Below are 18569 nucleotides of genomic sequence, written 5' to 3'. Positions count from 1 at the left end.
TAGAACTAACTATAAATCTATAATCCTTGGGTTTGATGGGAAGTCCTTTTTATAGAAACATCTCATGTAACATTATATGACCTTCATTGTTAAAAAAGATCCTTTAAAAGTATTGAGTTTTTTCCACCCAGTTTTGACAATTGATGGACTTATTTCCTTTAGTAGTACACAAATTATCCAGATTATAGTTGTATGTGGAGAAAAAGATACATAACCATGTAGCTGATGAAAGCATTCCTGTTTCCGTCATGCCGGAAGTCACCCGAGAGGCATATGATGTAACACACAGAAAGTTCCGGGCTACCAAAGGTCGAAACACACACATATATAACGTTATTATCTTACTTGCGTCTGTTTGGATCAGAAACACACTAATACTTTAAAAATGCCGAGGGGAAGCAGAAGCCGAACATCCAGGATGGCGCCTCCGGCCAGGTAACATCATTTAATGTCTAACATGTGATGTAAAAGACGTTAAAACCGTTGGTGAGGAGGGTCTGTAGCATACGTTAGCTCGCGTTAGCCCCGGACATTACACTAGGTAATATCACAGCTGGAGCTAAGTTACACTGTTTACTCTGTACATCTGAATGTCTCCCTTTGAGTACCAGGAAACCGGTGTTTGTTAAAGTCATTGATAAAAGTAATGAAGGTCATCTAACTAATCTGCATCATGGTCTGTTAATGTCGGCCGTTTAATGACGTCAAAACGTCACAATTAAACGTTTACAACCAGATGTCTACATAAAAGTACAATACAATGCAAGTACGTGTATTTGATATAGCACCTTTTAGTTGTACTTCGCGTGATAAAATTGTTTAATTAAGACCCAAACAGAAAAATGTGCAGGCAGGGATAAATACCAACGGAAATTAAATTAAAAACACCAAATTACAAACATGAGACAAAAGCCATTTTGAACAAGTGATACAAGCAGCCGGGATCGGTTTGCCTTTAATTTTCAGCCGAAATGAGACTTTATTTTTGTTGAGACACACGCACATACGGATAACTACGTGATACCATATGTTCAGTGTAACATCGAGATAAATCTAAAATGTTTTCCCCATTTCTGTGTGTTCTGACTGTCACATCGTGTCGGTGTTATTAGCTCTAATGCCAAACTCTCCAGGGGGATCCTCATGTCGTGACCTCAAGTGACACCGTGTTCCAGTGCCACATACTCAATACACCCATGTTTTCTACTGTTATATCACTCTGATGCAAACTTTAAATAGCATTTGTATGAGATTAATCTAGTGCGTAGATGTGTTCTTATTGTATATGTATATGCTCAGAGGTTTCTCATTGTCAAACTTGCCCTGATTAAGGTCTAAACACACAAAGCTTTTTTTTATATATATATTTAATTTGTAAAAGTGTGCAGTGAATCTCAGCGTTAGCAGTTAATTCAAACTAATTCTAAAGTATTGATACCAACATGTATGCATCCCTTTTTGAAATGACTTTCTCTTTACAGCCGGGCTCCTCCATCACCACCACCTATGGCCCGGGCTGCACCTCCTCCCTCCTACGCCCCTGCTCCAATGCACGCTCCTCCGTCTGCTGTGGGTGCTCCGGCCGCAGCGCCTAGGCAGCCTGGTATGTTCGCCCAGATGGCGACTACAGCTGCCGGAGTGGCAGTGGGCTCTGCAGTAGGACACACCATCGGCCACGCCATGACTGGAGGCTTCGGTGGAGGAACCTCTGAGCCTGCCAAGCCTGACGTCACATATCAGGTAAACAATTGTGGTTTAGCCGGTCACAAGACAGGAATAGCCTCGGGCAGATTAGGATGTCTGACTTGTGGTAGGTTTTAAGTTCAATTCTTCCTTGTCAAAAAGAACATTTCAGATATCCACAATGACATTCTTACTGGTACAAATTACTTTTGCCATTCATGTTTATTGGGCTTTCAATAATCTAGATCTAGGAAGAACATTCTGGATATCTGTAATTTAATTCTTTTTAGGAAAAATTCATCTCAGATATCTACAATCAAAATGTTACTATAGCCATACTTTTAATTTCAGATATCCATAATGTGATTTTTACTAAAATGTCCTTACGGATATGTACAACTGCAATTTTCCTAGAACGAATTACATTACAGATATCCAGAATGTTCATCATAGAAATCTAAAATGTAATTGTGGATATCTAGAATTATGATTCTGAGATGTAGGAAGTCAATTTTGACTTGGAGAAGTGGTATTAAGGATATATAAATGTAATTACAGATAGGAGTGTGATTCTTTTAAATGTTTAAACCGCTTACCGTAGTGTGTTTGTGTTCGGGGTTCAGTGGAGTAAGCAAAGTAGTGAAGAACAAACGAGATGTTTGCTCACAGGCGACCATTTTATGTCTGGATGTGTGATTACGGTGAATCATGAACGTAATCACACTATTAGCTTTACCTGGGTAAATCCACAGTTGGTGTTAAGTTCTCTCTGTCTTGCCTGTGTTTGAATGAAAACTCTCAAGTGAAATGTAAAGCATGTCGTATATATTGGCACGTGAGACGTCTTCAGACGTTTTTATGCTTGCATGACATCACTGTTAGACGGTTCAATACTTGGACGCATAAGGGTGTTATAACTTTCTGGTGGTATTGACAAGATGACACTTTTTAGCATTGTGTTACAATTTGAAACAAACAGAAAAATCAAGAATCTGAAACTACCACGCGTTCAATAGATGTGTGAATGATCCCGTTGTCTACCTTGTGTCTTTCAGGAGCCGTACCAGCAGCAGCCCATGTATCAGCAGCAGCCCATGTACCAGCAGCAGCCCCAGTCCATGTTCCAGCAGGAGGCCCCTCAGCAGCAACAGGCCTGCTCCTATGAGCTCAAACAGTTCATCGAGTGTGCCCAAAACCAGAGCGACCTCAAGCTCTGTGAGGGCTTCAGCGAGGTGCTGAAACAGTGCAAGTTCTCTAATGGTGAGTGTAAAGAGGAGCTCTATGAAATAAGATTACACATGGATTTATAGTTTCTTGATAGATGCATCTGGGAGACCAACAGTAGCAGTCTTGGACCACTAATGTAACTGTCACTTTATAATTTTTACCTATTCGTAAGAATGTCTCACACACTTCTATTTTATAACAGAACATTGCAGTTTTGTTGTTTTCTGTTCTACTTATTCTTGATTAACAAATGAGGAGACTTGGTCATCCAGACTTCATAGCCACGTGACTTTGCACGTCAAGGATCTTGTGTTGCATTACACCATTTGGCCACAAGGAGGCGCAACTCTCAAGGCTTTCTGAATGCTCCATAAACAGCTCTTCTTCTTGCACTGTAGGGTTTTTAAATGTGCCAAATCCTTTGTTATGAAAGAAAAAGCAACTTAAAGAAACCTTTCTTTCCTCCACAGGTCTGTCATGAGACTGAGACAAAAACCTGGGGAATGAAGAGCGCACACCAACCGTAATAAGCAACCACGCTGGAGGAATAGTAAGAGGGAGTTAATTCACCGGAGATAAACATGCTTTATTTATCAGACGGCATCATTCATTGTGTTTCATTCTCAGGACAGAGCTGCAGAGTTTGTAATAATAGTAAATAATGTTTATATATTTTGCTGCATGTCGATTTCAGCTGTTGTCAGTGTGTTTTTCATTAGTGCTTTTCATTTCAGTTGAACTGCATTTGTAGATCACGATAACTTGTAGAAAACACCAGTTTCCACATTCTGGATTATGGACGTCCGCAGTTTGTTTGCAACATGTTTAGATTTCAAAATAATAAAGCACTTGTAATTGAAAAAACAATGTGAAGTGTGATGTTTTATTTCACTTCCTGTTCATTATCACACTGGGCTTTCTAAGAAGTTTTCTATTTTTACATCCAGTTTCTTTAACTATTTGCCACAGGGGCTCCAGCACCTGTCATGTCACTCCAGACTCCAGTGCAAATCCACCAGTTAAATGTTGCATGTGGTGTCTCTTTGGCGAAAGGACAACCCTCCCTCTCCCTCCCTCCCTTTTTCTCTATTGCTCTCTCTCTCTCTAAATGTCTAATGGCAAGTGCAGGAGCAGCAGGGTGTTATTTCATGGATCTGTTATTTGTGCGCCCACGCATACAGGGTGTGCTCCTGCTGTGGAAGCAACTATTTATTTTTGGCATCTGACATTAAAGCTCGCCCTTTGCAATGGCAGCGGCCCCACAGAGTTGCAGCAGCAGCAGCTTGGTTTGAACTCTTTGTCCGTCCTCTTGACACTCTGTGAACAGACCAAGTGAATGTGATGGACACTCTTTATAACAGGGACTGACCAGCACGGGACACGGTGAGTGACAGAACATTGTCTTCTTTAATGGCGCTTTATCTTTAAAGGGAACTAGTTATAAAGGTCAACAAGTGACAGGGGATCACAGGAGATCAAGTTCACACGCTGCTACTACCTGTTATATGTCGGCTACGACATTAAGACTAGATTAAGATAGATCTGTTACTGGTTGGATGTTTGCACAGCTCCAAATTTTCTCTGTTGCATGTTACCAGGCTGATCTGCAAGTAAAATACAGTGGACGTCATGAGCTCAGGGTGGTCTCACGAGGCCACAGGTCTCCTTCTGTCACTGTTGTAGTTTTAAGTTTGTCAGCCCTCGGGGGTCCTCCTGCTGGCCTGGGGCCCCAAGCAGTTGCCTTGCCTGCTATTTTACATGTAAGCCGTACGATCGGTTCATAAACTTGATGTGTTGTTAGAGATTAATCAGACCAACAGCATATGAAGTACTTCATTAGGAGGATAATCAGTGGTGGAAGAAGTACTCACTGAAAATACTTTCAAGTAAAAGTCATGCATTCAAAATAATACTTGGATAAAAGTACAAAGGTATTAGCATCAAATGCACAAAGTGTACAAATATATAAAGTGCTTAAAGTACTCATTTTGCGGATTGGTACTTACTCGTCTATAAATCTGAATCTGCAAAGTAACTTGTAACTAATACTTTAGGGGAGAAGTATGATGTCACATAAAATGGAAATACTTAAGTAAAAGTACTTTTGAATTAGTAATTTATTTACATAATCAATAAGTCTAATGTATTTTCTGAATCACTAATTAGTCATCTATAAATATCAAATAATTATCTAAAAAAAATGTTAAACACAATTTCTCAAATCTACAAATTGCTTGTTTTTTTCCAAATGTAGAAATATTTAATTTACAACAATATAAATATTAAAGAAATAAAGATTTGAGAAGCTGCAACCAGCAACATTTAGCATTTCTGCATTGAATATGACTGAAACACTTAATTGCTTATCAGTACAATTGGTTATTTAATGTCTATCAATGAACTAACTCAGGTTCACATACAGGAAAAACACATGGAGCACATATCACACGTCACCCAACTTAAGACAGTGGAAATTAAAAGAAAATGGCACATTAAATTCATAAAGTTCTTACAGGTCCAGAAGTATCTTAAACCATATCATGTTACGATATGAAAACTAATAGTAAAAATAGAATAAAACGTAATGGGTAAAAATGAGAAATACAGTAAAAATGTAAAAAGACAAATACAGCACTGAGTTTATAGATAAATAAAAAAAACAGCAATAAATAAACACCTGTGAAAATACAGCTCTGACTGATTAATCCACAGCTCAGTTGTTAAATAAGCTTCACCATCACCTGCTGCAACATTAAAGTGCTGCTTCATGCATCAGCAGCAGGAAACATAATGACATTAAGGCTCCTGCTGCACAAGAACAATTATTACGTCTAAAATCAAAGTGTTTCTGTCAGCGACCTGTGGAGAGCTGAGAGGAGCGCAGCTGCAGCCTCGGAGGTGAACCAGCATCACAGCCATCATGACCAAAGAGGAGGAGGTCCCTGACTGTGTGGGGGCGCAGGAGTTCTACGACAAGTACGAGACCAAGGAGGTTCTGGGCAGGTGGGTTCATAAAGTCTTAGATCAGCCAACAGTAGGGGTTCCCAACCCGAGGGTCGGGGCACCACAAGGGATCACTACATTCCTCTATTATTTGCTCTTTTTTTTTTGAGTTACTGGACAATTTTATTTCTTTGGAAGTTCAAAATTATTCAAATAAAAACACTTAGATGAGGAGAATCCTAATTATTATGTTGCTTCTCTGTAAATCATAAATAAGTCAGTGTGGTCTATACCTACTCTGTAAAGTGTCCTGAGATTATATTTGTTATGATTTGGCACTATAAATAAAATTGAATTGCTTCATACTTAAGGAATAGTTCACTTTCTTGAGATGATGAGAAGATTGGGCCTCATTCACTAACATATTTTTTTTCCCCCGTAAATTTGTTCTTAAAGTGTAATTCCGGCGTATTTGCAACCCATGGATGAAATGATCAAATTAGCCCTTGATCACCTATTAACAGAGAAATCCGGGACAGTCGCTAACAGCCAGACGTGGCTAACACTTATTAGCTCCGGCAGGGCGCTGAATCATCCAAAACAGCTTTTCAACCACTAATATTGCTAAAATGACATCACACCTCTTCAGTAGCATGATTACAGTCCCTACACATAAAACAAAGCACCAACAATGTAGTTCATTAAAAAAGACAATGCTACAAGCTTTAGCAGAAGGCTCTGTTCATATTGAGAGGCAGCCCGTACAAGTCAGACTCTCATCATGCTCCTGCAGAGGTTTGGTGTTATTTTGAGCAGTATTAGTGGTTAAAAACTAGCCGTTTTGGATGGTTCAGCGCTCCGATCTAAGAAGTGTTAGCCACGTCTGGTTGTTAGCGACTCTCCAGGATTTCTCTGTTAAACTCTACGTCGGATTCATGGTGGGTTCTTAAACCGCAGAATTGTTCGTTCCTCTGTTCTTATAAATGATGAATCCCATTTCCTTGTAAATTGAAAATGCGTGCTATCTCATCTCATCTTCAACCGCTTATCCAGGGTGGGGTCACAGGGACAGCAGATTTAGCAGGGGACCCCAAACTTCCCTTTCCCGGGCCACATAGTTGATCCTAATTAGCAGGTCAACGCCCCGCCAATCACCATTAAAGGGCATGAGACTGCAGGGCCGTGTGCAAACAGCTACATGCAAAAATGTTAAATTTGAATCCCTTTGTATTCAAGTTTAGAAAAAGGCTTTGACTCTAATATTCTCCTTGAAAAATGCTTGATTTTCAATACATTCTGGTGATTCATCCATTATTCTGGGAGCCCTGCTCCTGGAGAGCCACTGTCCTGCATGTTTCAGGTTTCTCTCGGCTCTAACACACCTGACTCTAATGCTCTGCTCCTTATCAAGCAGCTGAAGCTTGTCAGGGGTTTAATAATCGGTAAACTCAGGAGTGTTAGAGCAGGGAGAAACCTAAAACATGCAGGGCAGTGGCCCTCCAGGAGCAGGGTTTCCCACCCCTGATCTACACAATAGCTCGAAATCTGGAGCCTGGAGCCTGTCAGATCTGTGGTTAGCATAGTTAGAGAACAGCACAGTATCAAACAGCTCAACACTTTAGTAAGGTTTATTTGATTCAGACACTGTTGGATGGTACAGAGACAAGCCGATTGGTTGCCAGGAAGATTCCCAAAAGTCCCTGAGAAATGTGAGCAGTGCCAGAGCTTTGGCCGTCCTCATTTTCATTCTCCTCCATCTGTCAGACGGTGGTGCTGTTACGTAAAGCACACAGTGGTCAAAAAGGCTGCATTCATTAACTTCAGTGTGTTTCGGACAAAGGTTTAGTGTTGAGAGCTGCCCAGGGATTGGACGACACGCTGATAGATTACGTAATTTCACTCCCTTTGTCACATGCAGGTCATGGGGTCAATGCATTTGGACAATGGGCTCTAGTACTCCTCATGGCTCAGTCAGCTTCACCAACAGCGGACAGAGTTTAGATTCCTCTACATGATCCTCTGAAATGGATTTCAAACCTAGAAATTACAACGTTACTCTTCCATAGATTAGATCAGAGAAGCACATCCCACTAAACATTGGACGCCCGATAGACGAGCAGATCATGGGTCTGTCGGTCCATGACCAATTCTGGACATCTATTCTACGTCCAAACTAGGTCCACTAATTTGGACGTCCAACCATGACCTAACTTGGATGTTATATTGATGTTCATCATTTGTCCTTTGAACTGGGTACATTATTTGAACGTCAACGACAGCTGCAGGATATGTTGTTTTTTTTTACATTTTCCTCTTTTTCTTTTACTGGCTTATTTTGAAAAATCAAGTTATTTATTAATGCATATATGTATTTTTGCATTTATCTGTGTTTTAAGTTTTTTTATTTGGAAATGTAATTAGTGGAAAATAGTTTCATGGTAGCCTATCTAGCTTATTATGACAGTACTCTCCGACAGTCAATTACTACCGAGCCTAATGCAGATCAGGAGCAACAAGCTCATGTTAGCGCCTCAGCAACAGCAGCTACAACCTGTTGCTATAGCTGCTATTGCTGAGCTGTGGCTCAGGTGGTAGAGCAGGAGACACTTCACGCACTTGGCCTTGTCTGAATGCTGTATGTTTGAGGTGGTGGTCTGAGGGCCCGTAGGCGCTGAATAGCGGCCATAGGTCTGTGACTCTAGAAAAGTGCCATGATATTATTATTATAGAAGTAGTCTAACATGAGTCTAAATTTGATGTTGAAAAGACTTCCACAGACGACCACATTTGGACTATAAATAGCCCTTACTTGATCCGGAGGTCCCACGGATGATATCACTCAGACGTCACATTGCGCAGTTGGATAGTATGGACATGAAAAAAAACATGTGATTATTGTGAGAACTTACCACCCAACCGTTATCACAGAAACTCTCAGCACACAAACATTTTATCTTTGAGTCCAGCTGTACAAACACAAACCATCTGGAGAAATAAGTAACTTCACAGAGCTGTAGATAACGTGTTTTCTCTTCCTCAGGGGAGTTAGCAGTGTGGTGCGCCGCTGCATCAACAAGCGGACGTCTCAGGAGTACGCTGTGAAGATCATCGACATCACGCCCTCAGACAAGACGACCCCGCAGGAGATAGAGGAGATCAGAGAGGCGACGGTGAAGGAGATCGACATCCTGAAGAAAGTCTGCGGACAGGACAACATCAGTAAGAACATTTGAATTTGGAGGTCCCACATTATGCTCACTCATTTTTTGGTTTGTACTTGTAATTTGGGTTGCCACTAGAACATGTTCACATGCTTTATTGTTCAATTATTTTCCTCATACTCTGTCTGAATAAACCTGTATTCACGCTCCGTCTGAAACGCTCCGTTTAAGCGCCTGTCTCTTTAAGACCCCCTCCTGAAAAAGCTCTAATGCTCTTATTGGTCTCCAGATCTTTCACATCTGCACTCTTGGCATCTTTTCACCATCATTGCATTCAGGGAATGACTGTAGCGGCACTTTCTACCTATATCTAGTATAGTTGTGACATCACAACTGTACAAAGGTCCTGACGGCTCGTTTACAGGCAAAGTTTCTGAATAAGGACTGTGTATTTCTCTGTCGAATGAGCTTTTTCATAACTGTATTTATATAACAACCTAACTTGTTTTAGTTTAAAAATAAAAAAGACATGGAAATCTCCCCTTTGACAATATGGGACCTTTAAAACGGTAGCTGTATTGGATCTACAATAATAGCCTTAGAGTTCAGTTGTGGTCAGCGTTTTCTCTCATGTGATCCACCAGTCAAGTGATTTCAAGTCCTCTTTGGTTTTGTCCCTCTCCTTTTAATGCTGAATGTCCCTCAAATGTGTCTCTCCTCTCTAGTACAGCTCAAAGACTGCTACGAGTCCAACGCCTTCTTCTTCCTGGTTTTTGACCTGTGAGTGTCAAATCTCAATTTTAACACGACCGAGGTCCAAACAGAGATTCCAGCAAGTAGCTGTTCAAATGTTTTATTTTCTTCTCCGCAGGATGAAGAGGGGTGAACTTTTCGACTACCTCACAGAGAAAGTTACTCTGAGTGAGAAGGAAACCAGGTCAGCGAGAGCGTTCTATACACCACTATTTGAACTATCCACCAAGACCAAAAGTGTTAAATGTAAGTGAAAGAGTTTGATGTGTGTTGTTTTTAGGAACATCATGCGTGCTCTGCTGGAGGTGGTCCAGTTTCTCCACGACCAGAACATCGTCCACCGGGACCTGAAGCCTGAGAACATCCTTTTAGACGACCAGATGAAGATCAAACTCACCGACTTTGGCTTCGCTGTCCAAGTCCAGCAGGGACAGAGGCTCAAAGGTCAGTGAGAGCTTGAACCAACCAGCAAACATCATCAAAATAATGGAACAAATTTCACTGTAACAAGTTTACGTTTACATGGTCCAAAAGTGATTTTGATGAGTGATATTCAGAGCAGTCAACAATGTCAGGCATGAACACATTATAAGTCCGCCTTAAAACGAAACCCCGGTCTTTTTCGATTACCGAATGCACTGGCGTTCAGTTCTATTAAAGTTCAATTGAACTGAACTCGGTAATCGACTTGTATGGGCTGCCTCTCAATATGGACATAGTCGGCTGCTAAGGCTTGTAGCATTGTAAACTACAATAACTACGTTGTCGGTGGATCATTTTATGTGTAGGGACTGTTATCATGCTACTGAAGAGGTTTAGTGCTAATTTGAGCAGTATTAGTGGTAAAAAAAACAGTTTCTGACGATTCAGCGCTCTGCCCCGAGCTAATCACGTCCGGCTGCTAGCGACTGTCCCGGATTTCTCTGTTAATAGGTGATCAACTTATTTGGTGTATGTTCATGCTGAAAAAGACCATTGGGTCCAATTTTGCCGAAGTTACACTTTAACACAGCAGAAATTCATATTCAGCTGAAGATATACAAGTGTCCTTATCTAATAAAGTTACTATGTTTACAACCTACAGTGCAGTTACAGCAGCTGCTAGCGGTTCGGAGGAGAACCTGGGTCTGGTTTCACAACATGTATCTCCCTTCGCTGCTCTTACAAAGGTTAAGATGCAACAGGACACTCGGATTACACCGACCTTTCAAATAAGGCTTCTCAGAAAGCATCCCATCATTAGCAGTGGGAACACACAAGTCAACTGTCTGTCAAATGTGCATCCTTGTATAGTTTAGTTTAGCTGGTAAATATGTAATGTTCTGTAGCCTGTAGATAACACATAATCTGATAGATCAAAATGGGAAAACAAATGAATGAGTTCAGTACATTTTCTCAGATGTAGGTAAAGTATAAGTACTCATGTTGAGTGGGTCAAGTTGACTGTAACGTATTCTATTAGTTGATAAATAATGCATTTATTATAATGTGTTGCTTGGATAGGAATGACAGAATAGCCTACAGTTATGCTTTTATGGCTTTTAAGTTTGCTTATCCCAAATGAAACGATCATTGAGATACCCTTTGTTTTGAATGCATTGCTCTCTCGTGAAGCGCTTTGCTAACTATATAAATATGATAATTATTATGTAATGAGGTTGGTTACAGTCAGGGGGGTGCAACATTAACCTGCTACTTGAAGTGATCCTCAACACAGCGACTACTGCCATTTGAGTAGTTTTCAAAATGTAATTCCACAGTACTTCTACTGTATTATAATATACCTGATTTGGACATCCCAGCACTCCTTCCACCCATACCCATCAGATAAAGTGCTCTCTCTTTCTCTACACAGTCTGCGTAACATGATGACACCCCCTTTTTAGGATTTTCTGCTGGGGCTCATGTAGTGAAACAGTTTTTCAAGCTTTGTAAATTTGGGTTTTAAAGTTCTCAACTTTGACGTGTCCTGTCCTGCAGAGGTGTGTGGGACCCCTGGTTACCTCGCTCCTGAGATCATCGAGTGCTCCATGGACAAAGGGCATGAAGGCTACAACACCGCTGTGGACATGTGAGTGTGCAGAGACAAGAATCACACAACGACACAGCAGAAAGTTATCAGAATGTCAGAAATATATATTAAGCAGTAAAAGCCACAAAGGTGTTGCAGACATTTACAAACGACTCATAAAAAATGCCAATGTGCAAACACTTTCCAGGTTATTATGAGGACAACGAATGAGGATGATAATGATTTTGTCCTGCTTTATATGTACAGATGGAGTTCAGGGGTGATCATGTACACGCTGCTCGCAGGCTCTCCACCCTTCTGGCACAGGAAACAGATGCTGATGCTGCGTATGATCTTGACCGGGAGCTACGACTTCTCGTCTCCAGAGTGGGAGGACCGCTCGGACACCGTTAAAGATTTGGTAAGCTCTTGTTCACCTCTACTTTTTGCTGTTTTGATCATGTAACAATAGTTATTTTGACTAAGTAATGATATGTTTAAATATGAAGAATGAAAAAAAACAACTCTGTGTGCGGTTTCCTCAGATCTCTCGGATGCTGGTGGTGGACCCAAAGAATCGATTCACAGCTAAGGACGTCCTCAACCACTCGTTCTTCTCACAGTATGTGGTGAATGAAGTCAGACAGTTCAGTCCGTACAGGCGGTTCAAGGTGAGACGTGAAAGATTATCACCCAAATTCTCCATTACATTCACACACGCACAGACATCCTACCGTACATGTTTACATCTATTTCATCCCGTCCAATGTGTCCAACACGTCCTTTTTATAACCGAAGGCTTGGCTGGAAACAGAGTCAAAAGTGTAAAGATCTTTGAGAGATGGCCTTGAGTGAACAGGAATGATGGGAAACTGACTAAAATATAAGTAAAGGAATTTTTTACTAAGATCTCAAATCAGACTGCAAAATGGCCTGACAGAGTTAAGTTTAAGATTTAAGACTATTTAATTATTATATAATTTTAATGGTTCAGTTACATACAGCGTTCTCCTGTAGTTCTTCACTTGATTAGATATTTTCTAATGTCTGATTTAATTTTGGGAAAAGATCTTTGTAGGTCATTTTCAAGTACATTTAATTTAATTGTGAACTGAAATGAATGAAAAACAAATGGTTGCCTGGAAGACACGAAACGTTTAGTGTTTAAGAATGATAAAGCCGGTGCAACAAAACCAATAGAAAGACTTACTGCGCTTCAAATCACATACTTTTTATTTTTACTTTAGTATCTACTGCAGCTGCCCTTATATAATACGTACTGTCACATGCAGTATGCATGCTTGGGAGTATTACTTCTTTGTAACATTGCTACTTGAACTTTGACCCTCTGGTTCATATGCTGCACAAAGGATTGTGGGTCAGAATAGCAAGAAAAGCGTGCAGGCTTGCATACTGCAAAATCCGGCCAGATTTAGAGGACATCCTGGTATTTTTGGTGGGAGCGTACCTATGACCCCCGGGTCCTATGTTCCCCGCTTTGTATGTGACAAGGGTCCTATGTTCCCCTCTTTTCCCAAATAAGGTCCTTTGTTCCCCAGTCTGTTATTTTTTTCCACAATCAGTGCCAGTGAATTCCCTGGCAAATAGGCCTATGTAGACCCTGACACTACCCCCTAACTAAATTATTAATTAAATCAGCAGAGGCAGAGGCTTTTGTGACTGGGGAACATAGGACCCTTTTGGGGTAAAGGGGTCGAGAACATAGGGATGACCCCTTTTTGGCATACAGCATTTGACATGCTATGTATTGGGACATACTACATCTTATTTTAGCATAGTAATAGTATGTAACACCTGCTTCTGATTCTTCAAATGCATGTGAATGTACAGAAAAAGTGAACTTTCCCCAAACTTTCGCCCCTTCAGGTTATTTGCATGACTGTTCTCGCCACGATGCGAATCTACTGCAACTACCGCCGCGCCAAGCCCGTCACCAAGGAGGTGATCAAGAGCGACCCCTACGCCGTCAAGCCCATCCGCAAGCTCATCGACGCCTGCGCGTTCAAGATCTACGGCCACTGGGTCAAGAAGGGCCAAACTCAGAACAGAGCAGCACTTTTCGAGAACACTCCCAAGACCATCCTGCTGTCGATGGCTGCCGAGGCCGACGAGCCGGTCCACCACATCTGGTAATAAGCACTCGTCCCCTCAGGACAGATCTGCTGGAGACGAACGGGGATGGTACTCTGCTGCTCAGCTTTTGCATTTTGTACTTTTATGTTGTATAAAAGAAATGATGTGGTGACACGTAATAGACCACCAGCCAAGGTTAATTCAATAATTTATTTAATGCTGAAGCATATTTTGCTTATGAATTTTGAAATGCAGTTTATTACAGTGGGATTGATTCACCTGGTGTTTGAAACAAAACACCTGCAACAATAAACAAAACCACTGTTCAACACTTAACCTGATTTCTGAACTAAGTGTTATTACATTAACAGATTTATTGGTAAAATGTCAGTGTATAATGTACGAAATATGAACAAACCTTTGCTTTATTTCAGTATTTTCATTCAAGGTTAGAATATATATTTCAGTTTTGAATTAAATGTTTGTTTAAATGCTGCACTGGAGCATTACGTTACTCTCTTCCTAGACATGTTTGGTCCGAACTGTGAAAGCCAAAGCAAAACTTAAAATAAAAAAAACAATTTCACAGACTGGAATATGAAACAGTGAACCTGCGTACTTGAACTGGCCTGGACTTGTATATTTGTGTACCGTGTGGCTGTTTGATCGTCATGCAGGATGAACTGTACTGAACTACTGTACAGCTTAAAGGGAAGTTTTAATTATATAGCACTTTAAAATGTATATTATGGATATATTTATTAAACTGCTTTTAATTAAATCTGGGTAAAGTCGCAACTTTTTGTGATGCTTTTGAATGTTAAGAGTTCTTGATTGTATTTAAGAATGTAGAAATATAATACACAAGACCCATTTTGAACACAATTACATGTTTATTACAACAGAAAAGTACATCTTTCAAAGTATAAACCTTTATCAGAGGTGGTGCACGTCTCTGCCTTCCCCCGTGGAGCTGTGGGGGAAAACAAAGCATTTAGATCATAGCCAGCATTTTCTCATGTTCAAAATAAATCAATAACTAACAGGAATTTTGGCAGAGCGACGTCTTTCATTTCATTATCAGTATCAATGTACTCATTCCCGTTCAGTTGGATGAGGCTGAGGGAAGCACTCACCGGTCATTAACAGAAACGAGACCTGACTGTTGCATGGTGTCTGACTGTATCCACCACAGACCGGCTGGAACAGAATTCGGCCATGCCTCAAGTGGAGACTTTTTCAGTGCTAGGAATGCTAATTATTCTGAAAGTCAGAGCGTAACAGCGCGTGCAAACATACCATCGTCGGGCCTTCACAGTCTGGAGGTCGACCGTAGCAACCGTGGTTCTTTGAGCCAGTGTGTGACGAGCAACATTATTGTACGTCTCCGTAACAACATATTTCAACAAGTGCTGCTGCTGCAAAAACAAATAAAAATACAATTAGAATAAGACTTCTCTTTATTGATCCTTTGGGATGACTCCCGCAAGGAAATTGAATTTCCAGCAGCTTACAAAAACACGAGGGAGGTATAAAAGAAATACAGTATCTATAGGATGACCAATGAACTTTTAGTCAAATATATATGAGGTAGATGTAAGAATACAGGCACAAATAAATCCATGGAAAATGATATCAGATAAGTTAAATGTAGAGAAAATGTCTAAGATAAAATATTTATGACAGAAATGAGCAGTAAGATTAAATTATTCCACTTAAGTGGGGGATAAAGTTATTGCACAAAAAAAGAAGTGTTACAATAGATGATTTTGAGATGGATCTGGTGGCGTGCTGATTGGAGTTTCAAAAAGGGATTAGAGCTCAATAATGTTTTTGTTTAAGTAATGAATCAAGTACATATCAGACGGTGGTTACAGCTTCATAAATGAAAGTATTTTCCATTTTCAGTCGTTTATAAAGTGTGGTTTTTGCTTCAAATATGAAATGAATACAAATGCATGACTAATCAAAGCTGGCGATAGGGTCACACATGTTTCTGTACTCACTCACTGACATAAGAATGAGGCACATAATTGGCACGCATCCTGTTGTTGAGTCAGTGTGTGAAAACAATAATTTAGCACGGTGTCTGACTGCATTTACTATTTCAAGAGTAAAACAGAATTCGGCCATGCATTCAAACACAAGGTAATATCATGGAAGTCTGAGTTACCTCTGTGGTTTTTCACTGCTGGCCATGTGAGGATCAGCAATCCCATCTTCAGACAAGGCGTCTGTGGGAGAGAAGAGATGTGTCTCCTTTACATGTGCACCATATTCTGAGCTTGAGGCCCTGACACATAAATTAAATATAGTAAAGTATAGTAAAAATAAGTGCCTTTGTCGTGGCATTGACTTTTGTCTGACTTTACAAGGTAACTTTGAATGGTAACTCGCTGCTTCTCCTCACCTCCTGCCACATGGTGCGTTTGAGGCCCGGAGGCTCCACCATGATGATGAGTCAGGTCAGGCCTTCATCTCCTTCAGTGAATCCTCCTGTGTGCAATGATCACAAAACATAGAGACACGTTCACATCACTCTGAGCGTAATTATGCAAGTTATTTGTAAACACAACAGCTGGTTATTTTAAAGTCATATGCCAGTTTCAAGCCTGGTAACACAACTAAACTATCTCTGGGCCCACGTTTGACCAATCACATCACACTTTATGCGAATAATGGTGTTCTCGTGGTGTGTTACACGGAAAAGGCCGAATTACTATCTGACTATACAGCACTTTCACCCTCATCGTCACCACGTGGACCTCGTGCTTTCCATATCCAACACCGTTAACCGGTTAAATTAGCTCACATTACCTGTGCTGAGTCGCATCCTCACATTTGTATTCAGCGAACCTCGACGACTGAATGCAACATTTCATATTTCTAAAGGCCATCGTGGCTGTGGAGCGGTAGTTTGACTTTTCTCCGTGCTCGTTTAACATTTTACCGGTTGAAACCAGGAAAGATGTCACGTCCCGCCCTCCTCTGCCTCTGATTGGCTTACTCTGACGTCCTTACCCCGACCTCAACCAATCATAACCCTCATGCCGCAACCTCAACCAATCAGAGCTTCGCTGTAAACCAACAGCTTTTTTTTACTTTATTGAAAATGCACAAAATAGACACGGCAACATTTATTGTCAAACTTTCTATAACAGGAATGAATAAATAAATAGATAAATTAATACAGGATTTAATAAATTAATAAATAAATACAGGAATTAAAAATAAATACATAAATAAATACAGAAATGAATAAATACATTAATACAGAAATAAATAAATAAATAAATAAACACAAGTCAAAAAATAAATACAGAAATAAATACAGGAATAAATATAGAAAAACAGAAATTAATAAATACAGGAATAAAAAATAATAATGAATGAATTAATACAGAATGAATAAATGTATAAATACAGAAATAAATTATTAAATAAAATAAAAAATGCTTTACATTTATTTATACATTTGTGTTCATCTACATTCATTTAGTAATATATTACTGCGTCCATATGTTAATGAGGAAGGAGGTCCCATTTATTTATGCATTTGCCAATTGGCACAAGATCATTGTGAACAAAGATTGATTGTTTTACTTTTGGATTTCTAAAACGGGTCTTTCTTAACCATGTCCTACAGCTTCCTGTTGGTTATAACCATATTTACAATCAGAATGATTCTTCATTAAACTGTTACTCTTTGAACCTGTGCACTCAAATCACTTTATTTATTTTTTTCAAATGTACATTCTCTTGTTAAATATATTAAAATTGTCAAAATGTTGGCACATGAAACAACAGGAAGAATACAGGACATTAGTTCAATCATACAAATCATAAAATAAGATTAAATATAGACACATTTTAATACAATAATGAACACACACAAGGATTTGCACAATTAAGTAGTTTTAAATTTGATATTTTTTCAAAATATGTATTTAGATCTGAGATCAGATTAGATCTTTTCTGAAAGAGTTATAGGAGGGCCATTTCCTTGGAACTTTAATTTTATAATTGCACTCTAATCACTTTTATTACTTGTTATATATCCATGTTGATTAGCCTCCACTGCAATATCAGCTTCTATATAAATAAACTTTAGAACAATTCTTGTATAAATTCAGTATTTTTGTGTGCATTTTTTAACCATCTCCACCAATGTTTCAGATCATTTAAATACTGTAATATGGCAACTAATTCATATATACTTATATGAGGCATTTTCCTTTCATTGAACAAAACATAAATACATTGAAGAAGAGAGAATACTTAAATACACAATACATTAAATAAAAGGAAGTTAAAAAAATACAATAATAATCTTGTAGTCACATAGACATTTTCAAAGATGTAAACATAAACATTCTAAATGTGTCTCAGTTTGGTTCCTGTTGCAGCGAACGTGAACGACATCAGCTGACAGGAAGTTAACAAGGACCAAGGCTGTTGCCTAGTAATGGAATTCCGTAAAGGTCTTTATCAGCTGTTTAAATAATCTCGTTATTATTAAATAAATAAATTATTAAGAATTTGGATAGACTAAAATGATTCAGTAATTCAATGAATTATTATCATTATTTTATGATAATAACTAAAGGTTGGCCGAGATTTTGAAAAATTTGCTTTATGGATGTGAAATTTTCCTTGTTTAATTAAAGGTTGAATATGGAGAATGAGCAGAACACCGC

General features: G+C 39.4%; 2 protein-coding genes across 2 annotated transcripts; both read left to right on the top strand.

The window, feature by feature from the left end:
- The first annotated feature begins 293 nt into the window (after nt 1-293).
- Nucleotides 294-3764, top strand: chchd2 (coiled-coil-helix-coiled-coil-helix domain containing 2). Its single transcript, XM_083914336.1, has 4 exons — nt 294-435; nt 1482-1740; nt 2739-2943; nt 3381-3764. Exons 1-4 carry the CDS (start codon nt 386-388, stop codon nt 3389-3391), a joined length of 525 nt encoding a protein of 174 aa, XP_083770462.1. The 5' UTR covers nt 294-385; the 3' UTR covers nt 3392-3764.
- Nucleotides 3765-4070: 306 nt separating this feature from the next.
- LOC310947060 (phosphorylase b kinase gamma catalytic chain, skeletal muscle/heart isoform-like) lies at nt 4071-14915 on the top strand. The gene is made up of 10 exons (XM_083913700.1): nt 4071-4293; nt 5766-5913; nt 8894-9072; nt 9740-9794; nt 9886-9951; nt 10048-10211; nt 11748-11838; nt 12046-12199; nt 12324-12449; nt 13666-14915. Exons 2-10 carry the CDS (start codon nt 5831-5833, stop codon nt 13930-13932), a joined length of 1185 nt encoding a protein of 394 aa, XP_083769826.1. The 5' UTR covers nt 4071-4293; nt 5766-5830; the 3' UTR covers nt 13933-14915.
- The last annotated feature ends 3654 nt before the right edge of the window (nt 14916-18569 follow it).

The sequence above is a fragment of the Echiichthys vipera genome (assembly GCF_963691815.1).
Source record: "Echiichthys vipera genome assembly, chromosome: 5".
NCBI lineage: Eukaryota > Metazoa > Chordata > Actinopteri > Perciformes > Trachinidae > Echiichthys > Echiichthys vipera.
This window is presented reverse-complemented; position numbering and strand designations above follow the sequence as displayed.

Bases quoted from the DNA above. Each gene is read 5' to 3' on its own strand.
- chchd2 (XM_083914336.1), top strand. From the start codon at position 386: ATGCCGAGGGGAAGCAGAAGCCGAACATCCAGGATGGCGCCTCCGGCC. The intron at 436-1,481 runs GTAACATCATTT...TTCTCTTTACAG, and splicing joins AGGATGGCGCCTCCGGCCAG to CCGGGCTCCTCCATCACCAC. The intron at 1,741-2,738 runs GTAAACAATTGT...TGTGTCTTTCAG, and splicing joins AGCCTGACGTCACATATCAG to GAGCCGTACCAGCAGCAGCC.
- LOC310947060 (XM_083913700.1), top strand. From the start codon at position 5,831: ATGACCAAAGAGGAGGAGGTCCCTGACTGTGTGGGGGCGCAGGAGTTC. The intron at 9,073-9,739 runs GTAAGAACATTT...TCTCCTCTCTAG, and splicing joins CTGCGGACAGGACAACATCA to TACAGCTCAAAGACTGCTAC. The intron at 12,450-13,665 runs GTGAGACGTGAA...TCGCCCCTTCAG, and splicing joins GTCCGTACAGGCGGTTCAAG to GTTATTTGCATGACTGTTCT.